Source organism: Chanos chanos, chromosome 2 (genome assembly GCF_902362185.1).
Source record: "Chanos chanos chromosome 2, fChaCha1.1, whole genome shotgun sequence".
NCBI classification, from domain to species: domain Eukaryota; kingdom Metazoa; phylum Chordata; class Actinopteri; order Gonorynchiformes; family Chanidae; genus Chanos; species Chanos chanos.
Genome location: NC_044496.1, coordinates 232,501 through 247,500, shown reverse-complemented (window position 1 = coordinate 247,500; position 15,000 = coordinate 232,501). Strand labels below are relative to the sequence as shown.

Sequence of the window (15,000 nt, the reverse complement as noted above, 5' to 3'; positions counted from 1 at the left end):
AATTTGTGATGTTATGTGTCTGTAGTGACTGTGCTGGTCAGTGTCGATAGTGAAAGAGAGAACTGGCTGCTGGGTGTGAGTTACAGCATTGAGGAAACTCAGGGAACCGGGTCTTTTGTCTGTCTGTGTGTGTCTCCGTAGGCGGAGAGGCTCTGGATGAGTGTGGACTGAGGTACCTGTTGGCGATGAGGCTGCACACCTGTCTGCTCACCTCCCTGCCCCCGCTGTACAGGATCCAGCTTCTTCATCAGGGTACAGCCATCTCCACCTCACTTCACCTGAACAGTTAGAGGAAAGGCCTGAATCAAACAAACTTCTCTTTGCTTTCTTTGTGTATTTGTGTGTATGTGTGTGTGTCTGTCTACGCGTGTGTGCATGTGCGTGTGCGTGTGTGTGCGTGCATGCGTGTCTGTTCTGTCATCAGGTGTCTCCACCTGTCATTTTGCCTGGGCCTTTCACTCAGAGGCAGAGGAGGAGATGCTGAACATGATCCCGGCCATGCAGAGGGGTGACCCACAGTGGTCTGAGCTCAGGGCTGTGGGTGTGGGCTGGTGGATCAGGAACATTAACACGCTGCGCCGTATGGTGGAAAAGGTGACACAGCTGTGCTTTCAATGCTACACACTCTCTTAGAATCTTTTATCACTAGTCACTCACCACTCACACACCACTCAGAGCCAGGGCCCAAATTTCTGTCTGTCCTGCACGTCCGTCCTAATGGCCCCACTCAGCACCTCCGCTAACCCACAATGCACTGCTCTGAAACTCCTCCTCTGAAACTCCTGTCTTTAGCTGTGAGCTGTTTTTAGACTCCCTGTCGTCACAGTCCGGCGCTGAAAAAACTCTTATTTTAAATGATGTTGCTGTGTGTTGCTCTCCACCTGCTGACACCTGCGTTCTCCCTGTCTGACTTTGGCCAGGTGGCGAAAGCAGCTTTTCAAAGGAATAACGATCCGCTGGACGCTGCCTTGTTCTACCTGGCTATGAAGAAGAAGGCAGTTCTCTGGGGCCTTTTCAGGTCGTTAGACACTAACAGTCACGTGGAGCTGTGACAGACATGTGGTCACATGCCAGTAGATAACTGTTTCTTTTTCTGATGATAGTGTACTATTACATTATTGTTTTATCTGATAAATACATTCTGTGTGTATTTCAAAGAGCTTCAGACTGATTATTCTGTTGGTTTTCAGATCTCAGCATGATGAGAAGATGACCCAGTTCTTCAGTCATAATTTCTCAGACGACCGCTGGAGGAAAGCCGCCCTAAAAAACGCTTTCTCCCTCCTGGGAAAACAGCGCTTCGAGCAGTCAGCAGCGTTCTTCCTCCTGGCTGGATCCCTCAAAGACGCCATTGAGGTCTGTACAATCTCCAGGCTAAGTCAGTCCGCTTCTGTGAGGACTTTCTTTGAAACAGGAGATGAGGTTGATGCTGCGTGGTGCATGTTTAATCTCTTTGTTACTTTGTCTAAGTCGGTTACTGAATGGAGTCCAGCTGAGACACTTTGAGATTTACTGCAGTAATAATATGATGATCTTTTTTTTTTCAAACGTGAGTACAGTTATTTTTTGGTGTGACGTGGTTGCCGGGGGAACGGTTTTAGAAGGGAAATGATTGTTAAATTAAGGGATAAGTCTGAGATGACACAGAGATGCACAAATGATGTGATAGTTTCAGTATTTTGTTTAATTTAAAGACAGATAAAAGTGTGTTGAATATAAATATTTCATGTAGATTTGCATTGGACCAGGACACCTTAGTCTTTAAATTATGTGTGTTATCTGCAGAGTTGACGTTACTAAATTGCATCCCTTGCAGCGGTCCTCTGAGTGATACATGTGTCATGGTTTTGTCCTTTTTGAAATATAGAGGTCATAGGTGAATCTAGTGGTCTCACTGACTTTAGCCCTGCATAGCCCAGACTAAGCCTAAACTCCACAGATAAAGTGTGTGCTGCGTAAATGACACATTGAGCTCACCTTGGGATGAATGTTTTGTTCCGTCTGAACAAAAAGATAAGGCGAGTCTTTGGCAGCACTGCGTTTAACGGGGTTTAGTAAGTGTCAGGAGAGGCAGATGGCTTTAGTCTGATATCAAAGCTCTGGATGATTTAAATTTATCAGCTTTTTAGGAGGAGAGGGCTAGGTTCGAAGCCCCCTGACTGGGCATTAGATTGTGATCAGTTTGGCTCTCTCCTGTGTGTGTGTGGTAGGTGTGCTTAGAGAAGATGGAGGACATCCAGTTGGCGATGATAGTGGCTCGCCTGTACGAGGCAGACTACGAGAGCTCGTCCACGTGCCAGGGAATCCTGTATGAGAAGGTTCTAGGCTGCAGGAGGGATGGCACTGGCTTCTCCTGCAGTAAACTGCACCCAGATCCCTTCCTGCGTAGCATCGCGTTCTGGATAATGAAGGACTACACCAGGGCTCTGGACACCCTGCTGGAGCAGATCCCCAAAGAGGAAGATGAAAATCCTGGTGAGGAAGAGCAGACAGTGTTATATAATAAGTCATTCAATACACTCTGATTAGTTTACATCAGAATCACAACACATTGATTTTAATGTTGATTTTATTTATTGCTGTGTCATTATTTTACCTTATCTTCCCTGAGTGAAATGTGTGTGACGATGAAAATGCCTCCTGCAGATGTGATGGTGAAGTCATGCAATCCCGTGGTCTTCAGCTTCTATAACTATTTACGAACTCATCCTCTGATCATTCGCCGGCACCTGGCGGCTCCAGAGGGCACTCTGGCGACGGTGGGGCTGACGGCAGAACGGAGCAGCGCTGATGAGATCAATCTGATTGAACGGAAGCTCTTCTTCACCACCGCTAACGCACACTTTAAAGTGGGCTGCCCTGTCCTCGCACTGGAGGTGCTCTCCAAGATCCCCAAAGTCACCAAGAAGGCCGGCTCATCTCTAAGCAAAGGACCGTCTACAGTAAACGTGTCCTCCGCACAGGAGAACGGAGGCAGGGCTGCAGACCTGGACTGGGGCGCGCCCGCGACGGCCACGTCTGCCCAGGCCTGGGACGCAGGAGCAGATGCCTCTGCTGCCCTAGACTGGAGTCAGCCGGCGATGAAGCTGGAGGACGAGGGACTGCAGCTGGACTGGGGCGATGATAAAGATGAGGAAGATGATGAGCAGGATGGTGGCGGTCTGACAATGAAGAAGCCAGAGGGGAGCATGTCGCCTCCTACTGGGGCTCAGCTGGCCAGCGTGCAGCGGGAGGACTCCGCCGACGAGTCGGAGGTGGACGTCATTGCGGAGCAGCTGAAGTTTCGGGCTTGCCTGAAGATTCTGATGACGGAGCTGCGCACCCTGGCAACGGGTTACGAGGTGGATGGAGGAAAATTGCGCTTCCAACTCTATAACTGGCTTGAGAAGGAGATCGAGGCCATGCACCGCATTTGTAACTACAGGGTGGAGAGTCGAGAGGTGAGCAGCAGGCTGGAGAAATGGGGTGAGGGGTCGATGGACCTGGAGGAGGTGCAAGAACATACGGAGGCAGGAGCTTACGAAAGGCACCAGCTAGAGCGACGAAGACTACAGGCCAAGCAGTTACACGCGGAGCGGCGGAAAGCCTGGCTGAGGAAGAACCAGGCACTGCTGCGTGTTTTCCTCAGCTACTGCAGCCTGCACGGGGCCAAAGGCGGAGGGGTGACGTCTGTACGAATGGAGCTCCTCTTCCTCCTACAGGAGTCACAGCAGGTCTGACTCCTCCCCCTCACGTCTGATTAGAATTATAATCAGTCACGTTTCAAAGTATAACTCACATATGCAGACCACTAAATGATTGCTTTAATGGTTTAATGATTGCGTTATGTTCTAAACCAGGAGACGACCGTGAAGCAGCTCCAGTCTCCACTTCCTCTGCCAACCACTCTGCCGCTGCTCTCCGCCAGCATAGCACCCACCAAAACGGTCATAGCCAATCCCGTAATGCACCTGTGCAACCACATCCACGATGTCCTCTACACCATCATCCAGATGAAGACTCCACCACACCCCGACATCCCAGACGACCATGTAAGTGTCCCGAACCGCCAACACAAAGTTATTACTACAGCTCAGTGGCCTCTGAAGTGTCCCTCAAATCCCCCGAGAGCCTGGAGGCCGCTTGTATTGTCCTTGTTCATGCCATGTCTTTCTTTTCCATTAACAGTGTGCTTGACTTGTGAAAATGGTGAGAGAGAGGGAGGGATGGTGAGAGAGAGAGAGGGTGGAGAGGTAGGGAGAGAGAGGGATGGTGAGAGAGAGAGAGAGAGAGAGAGAGAGGGATGGTGAGAGAGAGAGAGAGAGAGAGAGAGAGGGATGGTAAGAGAGAGAGAGAGAGAGAGGGATGGTGAGAGAGAGAGAGAGAGGGATGGTGAGAGAGAGAGGGATGGTGAGAGAGAGAGAGAGAGAGAGAGAGAGAGGGATGGTAAAAGAGAGAGAGAGAGAGGGATGGTGAGAGAGAGAGAGAGAGAGAGAGAGAGGGATGGTAAGAGAGAGAGAGGGTGGAGAGGTAGGGAGAGAGAGGGATGGTGAGAGAGAGAGAGAGAGAGAGGGATGGTAAGAGAGAGAGGGATGGTGAGAGAGAGAGAGGGATGGTGAGAGAGAGAGAGAGAGAGGGATGGTGAGAGAGAGAGAGAGAGAGAGAGAGAGGGATGGTGAGAGAGAGAGAGAGAGAGAGGGATGGTGAGAGAGAGAGAGAGAGAGATGGTGAGAGAGAGAGAGGGGGATGGTGAGAGAGAGAGAGAGAGAGAGAGATGATGAGAGAGAGAGAGAGAGAGAGAGAGAGAGAGAGAGAGAGAGAGAGGGATGGTGAGAGAGAGAGAGAGAGAGAGGGATGGTGAGAGAGAGAGAGAGGGATGGTGAGAGAGAGAGAGAGAGGGATGGTGAGAGAGAGAGAGAGAGAGAGAGGGATGGTGAGAGAGAGAGAGAGAGAGAGAGATGGTGAGAGAGAGAGAGAGAGAGGGATGGTAAGAGAGAGAGAGGGGAATGGTGAGAGAGAGGGAGAGAGAGGGATGGTGAGAGAGAGAGAGAGGGATGGTAAGAGAGAGAGAGGGGAATGGTGAGAGAGAGAGAGAGAGAGGGATGGTGAGAGAGAGAGAGAGGGATGGTGAGAGAGAGAGAGAGTGGGATGGTGAGAGAGAGAGAGGGTGGAGAGGTAGGGAGAGAGAGGGATGGTAAGAGAGAGAGAGAGAGGGATGGTGAGAGAGAGAGAGAGAGAGAGGGATGGTGAGAGAGAGAGAGAGAGGGATGGTGAGAGAGAGAGAGAGGGATGGTGAGAGAGAGAGAGAGAGGGATGGTGAGAGAGAGAGAGGGTGGAGAGGTAGGGAGAGAGAGGGATGGTAAGAGAGAGAGAGAGAGGGATGGTGAGAGAGAGAGAGAGAGAGAGAGAGGGATGGTAAGAGAGAGAGGGATGGTGAGAGAGAGAGAGAGAGAGAGAGAGAGAGGGATGGTAAGAGAGAAGGAGAAGGAGTATGAGTGTGAAAGGTGAATGAATGATGAATGGATGATGTGTGTTTGCATGGGAGCAGCCCGTGGCCTGAGGGTTAGAGAAGTCACAGAAAGGTTCCCAGGATTGGCAGGACAACATCCACAGCCAAAGTGCCCTTGGGCAGGGCACTTAACCCCCAACCGCTCCCCGGGCACGGGTGTGCTGCCCACTGCTCCTGTGCCTGGTGGTTGTGTGTGCTCACTGCTGGTCTGTGGGGATGAGTTCAATGCAGAGGTCAGATTCACTGCTCACAGTGTGTGTGCCTGATCATGGAGATTTAATCTTTTTAATCTGTAATCTTGTGTTAATGTAGGTGAATAGTCTGCACACGCTGGCTGCCTCTCTCTCTGCGTGTATCTACCAAGCTCTGTGTGACAGTCACAGCTACAGGTACACACAGATCTGCCTGAATCAGCCTTTCTCACAACTACTCACAGTTTTCACACAGCGCATGCCAAAGCTCTCTCAACATTCAGTTTTACTCTGAGCAGTTCTTAATTCTCAAATAGTATTTTCAGCAATTCTGAAAAGAAATGGTAATCTTTTAATAGAGTCTTTGTATCACAAGTGAAAGACCTGAGCAGTAGTAAAGAGTCCTGAGAAGGTTGTGAGGAGAGAGTGAAATGATGAGCGGTTGGCTGCTCACTGTCTCTGCCGGCACTCGGTCTCACTGTCACTTTTCCGCTGTCTCCACAGCAGCCAGACGGAGGCCAATCAGTTCACAGGGATGGTGTATCAGGGCTTACTGCTGAGTGAGAGGCGGAGACTGCGCACGGAGAGCATTGAGGAGCATGCCACGCCCACCTCCGCCCCTGCCCAATGGCCAGGTAATCCTAACCCGGACCACAGAGTTACCTGTCAAGTCATGTCAAGCCAAATTTTATTATCCTGCAAGGGACAATTAGGTTGCAGCCAGGTATTAAAAATACATTCAATCCATAATAAATACAACAAGAAAGACAACATACAGACAGGACACAGAGACAACAATGAAATACAGCACAACGCACGATCACTTCATGTTCTTATCGGCAGGATTCAGGTTCCCAAACCACGCCACCAAAAGCACTGACTCAATAAAGACAGCACGGACTCAATAAAGTTTCAAGTTTCAAGTTTATTTAGGGCCCAATATCACTGTTTACAGTCTCAAAGGGCTTTACAGGCCACAACAGTCAAAATCAAAACAGGACAGCACCCCCTGACTTAATCCTCATGGTGGGCAAGGAAAAACTCCCCAAAAACCCAAAAGGGAAATGGGAAAATGGGAGAAATCTTGAGAAGGACAACAGAGAGAGGAGACCCCTCCTTGGCCAGACAGGCAAGCAATAGGTGCCGACCACGTGGGCAGTTACAATTGCAAGTAAATTTGAGCATGAACAAAGGGGATGGCGATGCTGACATGAGGCTGACAGGGGGATGAAAGATGATAACACCAGGATGGATCAGTCCAGAGGGTTGGACAGCACTGACTCAATAAAGACAGCACTGACTCAATAAAGACAGCACTGACTCAATAAAGACAGCACCGACTCAATAAAGACAGCACCGACTCAATAAAGACAGCACTGACTCAATAAAGACAGCACCGACTCAATAAAGACAGCACCGACTCCATAAAGACAGGACTGACTCAGTAAAGACAGCACAGACTCAGTAAAGACAGCACAGACTCCATAAAGACAGCACAGACTCCATAAAGACAGCACTGACTCAATAAAGACAGCACTGACTCAATAAAGACAGCACAGACTCAATAAAGACAGCACCGACTCAATAAAGACAGCACTGACTCAATAAAGACAGCACAGACTCAATAAAGACAGCACTGACTCAATAAAGACAGCACAGACTCAATAAAGACAGCACCGACTCCATAAAGACAGCACCGACTCAATAAAGACAGCACCGACTCCATAAAGACAGCACTGACTCAATAAAGACAGCACCGACTCCATAAAGACAGGACTGACTCAATAAAGACAGCACTGACTCAATAAAGACAGCACTGACTCAATAAAGACAGCACCGACTCCTAAAGACAGCACCGACTCCTAAAGACAGCACCGACTCAATAAAGACAGCACTGACTCAATAAAGACAGCACCGACTCAATAAAGACAGCACCGACTCCTAAAGACAGCACCGACTCCTAAAGACAGCACCGACTCAATAAAGACAGCACCGACTCAATAAAGACAGCACCGACTCAATAAAGACAGCACAGACTCCATAAAGACAGCACTGACTCAGTAAAGACAGCACTGACTCAATAAAGACAGCACTGACTCAATAAAGACAGCACTGACTCAATAAAGACAGCACTGACTCCATAGAGACAGCACCGACTCCTAAAGACAGCACCGACTCAATAAAGACAGCACTGACTCAATAAAGACAGCACTGACTCCATAGAGACAGCACCGACTCCTAAAGACAGCACTGACTCAATAAAGACAGCACCGACTCCATAAAGACAGCACCGACTCAATAAAGACAGCACCGACTCCATAAAGACAGCACCGACTCCATAAAGACAGGACTGACTCAATAAAGACAGCACCGACTCCATAAAGACAGGACTGACTCAATAAAGACAGCACTGACTCAATAAAGACAGCACTGACTCAATAAAGACAGCACCGACTCCTAAAGACAGCACCGACTCCTAAAGACAGCACCGACTCAATAAAGACAGCACCGACTCAATAAAGACAGCACTGACTCAATAAAGACAGCACTGACTCAATAAAGACAGCACAGACTCCATAAAGACAGCACTGACTCAGTAAAGACAGCACTGACTCAATAAAGACAGCACCGACTCAATAAAGACAGCACTGACTCAATAAAGACAGCACTGACTCCATAAAGACAGCACCGACTCCTAAAGACAGCACCGACTCAATAAAGACAGCACTGACTCAATAAAGACAGCACTGACTCCATAGAGACAGCACCGACTCCTAAAGACAGCACTGACTCAATAAAGACAGCACCGACTCCATAAAGACAGCACCGACTCAATAAAGACAGCACTGACTCAATAAAGACAGCACTGACTCAATAAAGACAGCACTGACTCCATAAAGACAGCACTGACTCAATAAAGACAGCACTGACTCCTAAAGACAGCACCGACTCAATAAAGACAGCACAGACTCCTAAAGACAGCACCGACTCCTAAAGACAGCACTGACTCAATAAAGACAGCACTGACTCAATAAAGACAGCACTGACTCCATAAAGACAGCACCGACTCCATAAAGACAGCACTGACTCAATAAAGACAGCACTGACTCAATAAAGACAGCACCGACTCCATAAAGACAGCACTGACTCAATAAAGACAGCACTGACTCAATAAAGACAGCACTGACTCAATAAAGACAGCACTGACTCAATAAAGACAGCACCGACTCAATAAAGACAGCACTGACTCAATAAAGACAGCACCGACTCAATAAAGACAGCACTGACTCAATAAAGACAGCACTGACTCCATAAAGACAGCACTGACTCAATAAAGACAGCACTGACTCAATAAAGACAGCACTGACTCCATAAAGACAGCACTGACTCAATAAAGACAGCACTGACTCCTAAAGACAGCACCGACTCAATAAAGACAGCACAGACTCCTAAAGACAGCACCGACTCCTAAAGACAGCACTGACTCAATAAAGACAGCACTGACTCAATAAAGACAGCACTGACTCAATAAAGACAGCACTGACTCAATAAAGACAGCACCGACTCCATAAAGACAGCACTGACTCAGTAAAGACAGCACAGACTCAGTAAAGACAGCACAGACTCCATAAAGACAGCACAGACTCCATAAAGACAGCACTGACTCAATAAAGACAGCACCGACTCAATAAAGACAGCACTGACTCCATAAAGACAGCACTGACTCAATAAAGACAGCACCGACTCAATAAAGACAGCACCGACTCAATAAAGACAGCACTGACTCAATAAAGACAGCACTGACTCAATAAAGACAGCACCGACTCAATAAAGACAGCACTGACTCAATAAAGACAGCACTGACTCAATAAAGACAGCACTGACTCCTAAAGACAGCGCTGACTCCATAAAGAAAAAAATTAATTCAAATAATTATTTTTTCTCAAGAAGTAAAGACGTTGTTGTACCTTAGAAATGCCATCTGCATTAGCCTAGGGGAGAGAGTAAACATCCTGTTTATGTAGAGAATATAGAGAAGGGGAGAGAGTAAACATCCTGTTTATGTAGAGAATATAGAGAAGGGGAGAGAGTAAACATCCTGTTTATGTAGAGAATATAGAGAAGGGGAGAGAGTAAACATCCTGTTTGTGTAGAGAATATAGAGAAGGAGAGAGAGTAAACATCCTGTTTATGTAGAGAATATAGAGAAGGGGAGAGAGTAAACATCCTGTTTGTGTAGAGAATATAGAGAAGGAGAGAGAGTAAACATCCTGTTTATGTAGAGAATACAGAGAAGGGGAGAGAATAAACATCCTGTTTGTTTAGAGAATACAGAGAAGGGGAGAGAGTAAACATCCTGTTTGTGTAGATAATATAGAGAAGGGCACAGAGTAAACATCCTGTTTGTGTAGAGAATACAGAGAAGGGGAGAGAGTAAACATCCTGTTTATGTAGAGAATATAGAGAAGGGCACAGAGTAAACATCCTGTTTATGTAGAGATAGAGAAGGAGAGAGAGTAAACATCCTGTTTGTGTAGAGAATATAGAGAAGGAGAGAGAGTAAACATCCTGTTTATGTAGAGAATATAGAGAAGGACAGAGAGAAAACATCCTGTTTATGTAGAGAATATAGAGAAGGGGAGAGAGTAAACATCCTGTTTATGTAGAGAATATAGAGAAGGGGAGAGAGTAAACATCCTGTTTATGTAGAGAATATAGAGAAGGGGAGAGAGTAAACATCCTGTTTATGTAGAGAATATAGAGAAGGGGAGAGAGTAAACATCCTGTTTATGTACAGAATATAGAGAAGGAGAGAGAGTAAACATCCTGTTTGTGTAGAGAATATAGAGAAGGAGAGAGAGTAAACATCCTGTTTATGTAGAGAATATAGAGAAGGGGAGAGAGGACCCAGCCTTGCGTTGAACCAGTGGATGAGTGGAGCTTGTATGAGAGGACACCACTGACTCTCACACACTGTAATCTGTCTGTCATAAAGTCTAAAATCCACACACTGTGATCTGTCAGTCATTAAATTCAGAGAGAAATTTCTCTGCAAGCAAATTTGGCTGAATGGTGTTAAAAGCAGAAGAAAAATCAATGAACAGAGGTCTGAGTCAGGGGTGACGACACGGGCTGTTCAGTAGCATCAGGATGGCATCCTCTGCCCCTCTGCCTGCTCTCTAAGCAAACTGCAGAGGATCTAAAGAACCCTGCACCTGCCTCTGAATAGCCTGCTTAATCACCTTCTCAGAAACCTTCATGACCAGACATGTATGTGCTGCAGGTCTTAAATCATTTAAGGCCCCTGGGTTTGTACACGTGGTGACAGGGATGATAATTGTCTCCAGATTGCTGGTACCTTTTGTACTTTAAGAGATTCCATAGAAATGATATAAATAATATTGCAGACAGATACCATAAAAACAATATAAAGAATATTACAGAGAGATTCCATAAAAATGATATGACCGATATTGGAGAGCTGCTCAGCACAGGTCTTAAGCACCTTGGGCCTGAACTCTTCCTGCTAGGGGTGTTGCCTAAACAACTTAATGACGGTGTCAACATATTCTGTGTCGACTTAGTCCTGCTCCTCAGTGCTTCTGACTGCTCTGGTAAATCTTGTTTATCAAACCTCAAATAATACTCATTAAGACTGACAGCAAGTTGCATATATCAGAGTTAAAACCATCAAGACTAACTGCCTTACTCCCCCTCTCATAATTGGGCCAATTTTTTGGGTTATTACTTCTAAATTCTGTCTCTATTTTCTCTTTGTAATTAATTTTAGCTTTCTTAATTTCTTTTCCTATTGCCCTCACCTTGGTTACATCACCTCTGTTAAAAGCAGCTTTCCTTCGACTAAGATTTTTCAGTTCTTTTGAAACCCAGGATTTATTATTTGGGAAGACTGTCACTTCCTTGGTAGGGATCACAGAGTCTTTACAAAACACGATGTAGCTAAACGCCGCGTCAGTAAGTTCATTTATGTCATCTGAAGAGTCCAAGAACACTGACCAGTCTGTGCAGTCAGAGCAGCCCTGAAGAGCAAGGGAACTGTCCTCAGTCTGAACCTTCACCCTTCACTTCATCACCTGCTCTCGCTCTAACGCAGACTTATACGTCAGTGGGAGGTGGACTGCATAACCCTAACCCTAACTGATGATCTGAGTGAGGGTCCACCAACAGATTTATAAGCCCCCTTAAGAGGACCATAGGACAAGTCTCAAGTTTTACTATGACGTGTAGGGCATGAGACATACTGATAAAAACCCGACAGCGTGTCTTTAAATTTGCGGTGGTTTAGATCGCCCAGTATAAAATTGGGGGAGTGCAGTGGTTTAGATCTCCCAGTATAAAATTGGGGGAGTGCAGTGGTTTAGATCTCCCAGTATAAAATTGGGGGAGTGCAGTGGTTAAGATCTCCTAGTATAATGTTTGGGGAGTGCAGTGATTAAGATCTCCCAGTATAAAGCCAGGGGAGTGCAGTGGTTAATATCTCCCAGTATAAAGCCAGGGGAGTGTAGTGGTTAAGATCTCCCAGTATAAAGCCAGGGGAGTGCAGTGGTTAATATCTCCCAGTATAAAGCCGGGGGAGCGCGGTGAGATAGACTGCAGTGGTTGTGACACTTTAAATATTTCGTCAGCGGCTGATGTGGCGTTGGCTGTAGGACGTATGTGAACCGTGGTGATGAGCAATCAGGGGAGTTCCCTGGGGAGGCCTCGGTGACACAGAGAGCAGCTCTACGTCTGCCAGACGGAGTCGTTCTCTTACCGTGACATTCCTGCACCATCTACGGTTTATACACAAGCAATCGCCTCCCCCCCGTGTCCTCCCAATTACCTCACAGTCACGACCCAGCTGGATGGGAGCTGGATGGGAGCTGGATGGGAGCTGGATGGGAGTCCCGAAGCCACTGATGTCTAGGGAAGAATCCATCTCCACATCTGTCAGCCACGTCTCAGCCTATACCATGGTACAGGCGTCTCTGAATTTCTGTGAATGAGTGACATTGGCTTGCAACCCGTCGATTTTTTTCCTTAGACTAGACATTTGCGAGGATCATAGCAGGCGGTGGGATGCAGTTATTCCATAACTGTTGCCGATACCGCCTTCGAACACCACCCCTTCTTCCGTGTTTCCTGACATTAACTTTCCCAGGGTTATATGCATTGCTTTTAGACATCCAATCATGGGACTCCGCATCAAGCGTAGATGTGCCAAACAGCAGATTATCCATAGAGTAATCCGGGGCTTGTCGATTCCATGGTGGCCCCAAGAGAAATTCCCGGGTGCACTGAATTCTGATTGTTTGGGAATGGTGAAGGCCCAAAGTGATATTCAGGGTAAAAATTGCCACAAGCAGAAAAAGGACCTCCAGTATTCAGTGACCTAACAACAACAATTTTGACTATGACAGTTAAACTTAGGAGTTAAACCTAAATAAAGAACACGATAAAACACAATACTCAGACGCTCAACGCCTGCTACTAGTCGCCACATGAACAGCCACATGAGCAGAGCCCGCTGTGTGAATTAAGACTGATTTCCAACTCAGTTCACCCAGACGAAAGTTTTTGTGTACTCAAAGGAAGAGAAAGAGTTTTGAAGATGAATAGACACGGTGTGGTGGTCCGGACATTTTTTCTGTCTGCCTTCGATCAGGTGTTGGATGATTTTTGTCTGTGGTGAAGAAGGTGGCCAGTCTGAGGGAAACTGGAGACGGGAACTGAAGCTAAGATTCCAGCAGGATACAGAGGGAAAGTCTTACTGGTCTCTGCTCTGGACAGGAAGAAGGTGGAAGACTGTAGACAGACAGACAGAGAGAGAGAGAGAGAGAGAGAGATGTGAGAGAGAGCAGCAGAGAGGTCCAAAGCTGTAGAATGATGTAGGAATGACTATGTATGTGTTTTAAAGCTGAATGCATCCACTGAAACGTGTGTTTTCTCGCTGTGAGCAGGGTGTCTGAGGTGTGTGTGTCGTAAAGTGATCAGTTCCTGCTGGTGTTTCTCTTTACCATGGACCAGCGGAGGGTAATGACTAATGTGTCAGTGAATGTTGTCAGTTAGCTTTTAATAGTGCAGCTATCCTCTCTCTCTCTCTCTCTCTCTCTCTCTCTCTCTCGCTCTCTCTCTCTCTCTCTCTCTCTCTCTCTCTCTCTCTCTGAGTTCAGCTCAGGTTGGGTGCTTCATTGGCTGTCCAAATTGTCCATTTTGCTAAAGCAGATATGATAGATTACAGTCAATAGGACAGAGGTGAACATAAGCAAATGTACATATGACATTGACAGGGTGTCAAACTGAGATGACAGTGTTGAGTAAACGAACTGTTACGACACTGAAAGAAGAGGAGAAAAATCAAAACACACGTAAACAGTGAACGCTTTGGTGACCACAGCTTCTCCGTTTCTCTGTCTCTGCAGGCGTGTCATCCCTGCTCAATCTGCTGGTCTCCGCTCAGGGGGAGGACCATCCCAGACTGAACGTGATGCTGTGTGAGGCAGTGGTGGCTGTGTATCTGAGCCTGCTTATTCACGGCCTGGGAACCCACGCCGCGAACGAACTCTTCCGACTCGCTGCCCACCCTTTAACCAATCGCATGTGGGCGGCTGTCTTCGGGGGAGGGGCCAAGGTTATCATCAAACCGAAGAGACCCCCAGAGATTGTCCCAGGTAAGACCCTGGTGTATTAGTAGGGTTCGCCCAGGTAAGACCCTGATGTATTAGTAGGGTTTGTCCAGGTAAGACCCTGATGTATTAGTAGGGTTCGCCCAGGTAAGACCCTGATGTATTAGTAGCGTTCACCCAGGTAAGACCCTGGTGTATTAGTAGGGTTTGTCCAGGTAAGACCCTGATGTATTAGTAGGGTTCGTCCAGGTCAGACCCTGATGTATTAGTAGGGTTCGTCCAGGTAAGACCCTGATGTATTAGTATGGTTTGTCCAGGTAATACCTTGATGTATTAGTATGGTTCGTCCAGGTAAGACCCTGATGTATTAGTAGGGTTCGTCCAGGTAAGACCCTGATGTATTAGTAGGGTTTGTCCAGGTGAGACCCTGATGTATTAGTAGGGTTCGTCCAGGTCAGACCCTGATGTATTAGTAGGGTTCGTCCAGGTCAGACCCTGATGTATTAGTAGGGTTTGTCCAGGTAAGACCCTGATGTATTAGTAGGGTTCGTCCAGGTAAGACCCTGATGTATTAGTATGGTTTGTCCAGGTAAGACCCTGATGTATTAGTATGGTTTGTCCAGGTGAGACCCTGATGTATTAGTAGGGTTTGTCCAGGTGAGACCCTGATGTATTAGTATGGTTTGTCCAGGTG

The 15,000-nt window shown here is 47.0% G+C and overlaps 1 protein-coding gene across 3 annotated transcripts in view; it reads left to right on the top strand.

The window, feature by feature from the left end:
- Window positions 1–15,000, top strand: part of dmxl2 (Dmx-like 2) — a 58,299-nt gene that overhangs the window by 21,770 nt on the left and 21,529 nt on the right. For 2 of the 3 annotated variants that reach the window (XM_030764874.1, XM_030764873.1), the window contains 10 exons: window positions 142–252; window positions 425–594; window positions 921–1,018; window positions 1,191–1,356; window positions 2,211–2,475; window positions 2,647–3,713; window positions 3,840–4,031; window positions 5,801–5,877; window positions 6,187–6,314; window positions 14,103–14,351. In XM_030764874.1, the coding sequence (XP_030620734.1) occupies window positions 142–252; window positions 425–594; window positions 921–1,018; window positions 1,191–1,356; window positions 2,211–2,475; window positions 2,647–3,713; window positions 3,840–4,031; window positions 5,801–5,877; window positions 6,187–6,314; window positions 14,103–14,351 (2,523 nt within the window). Of the gene's footprint in view, window positions 1–141; window positions 253–424; window positions 595–920; window positions 1,019–1,190; window positions 1,357–2,210; window positions 2,476–2,646; window positions 3,714–3,839; window positions 4,032–5,800; window positions 5,878–6,183; window positions 6,315–14,102; window positions 14,352–15,000 lie in introns of all 3 variants that reach the window. The other variant, XM_030764871.1, reaches the window with a different exon arrangement.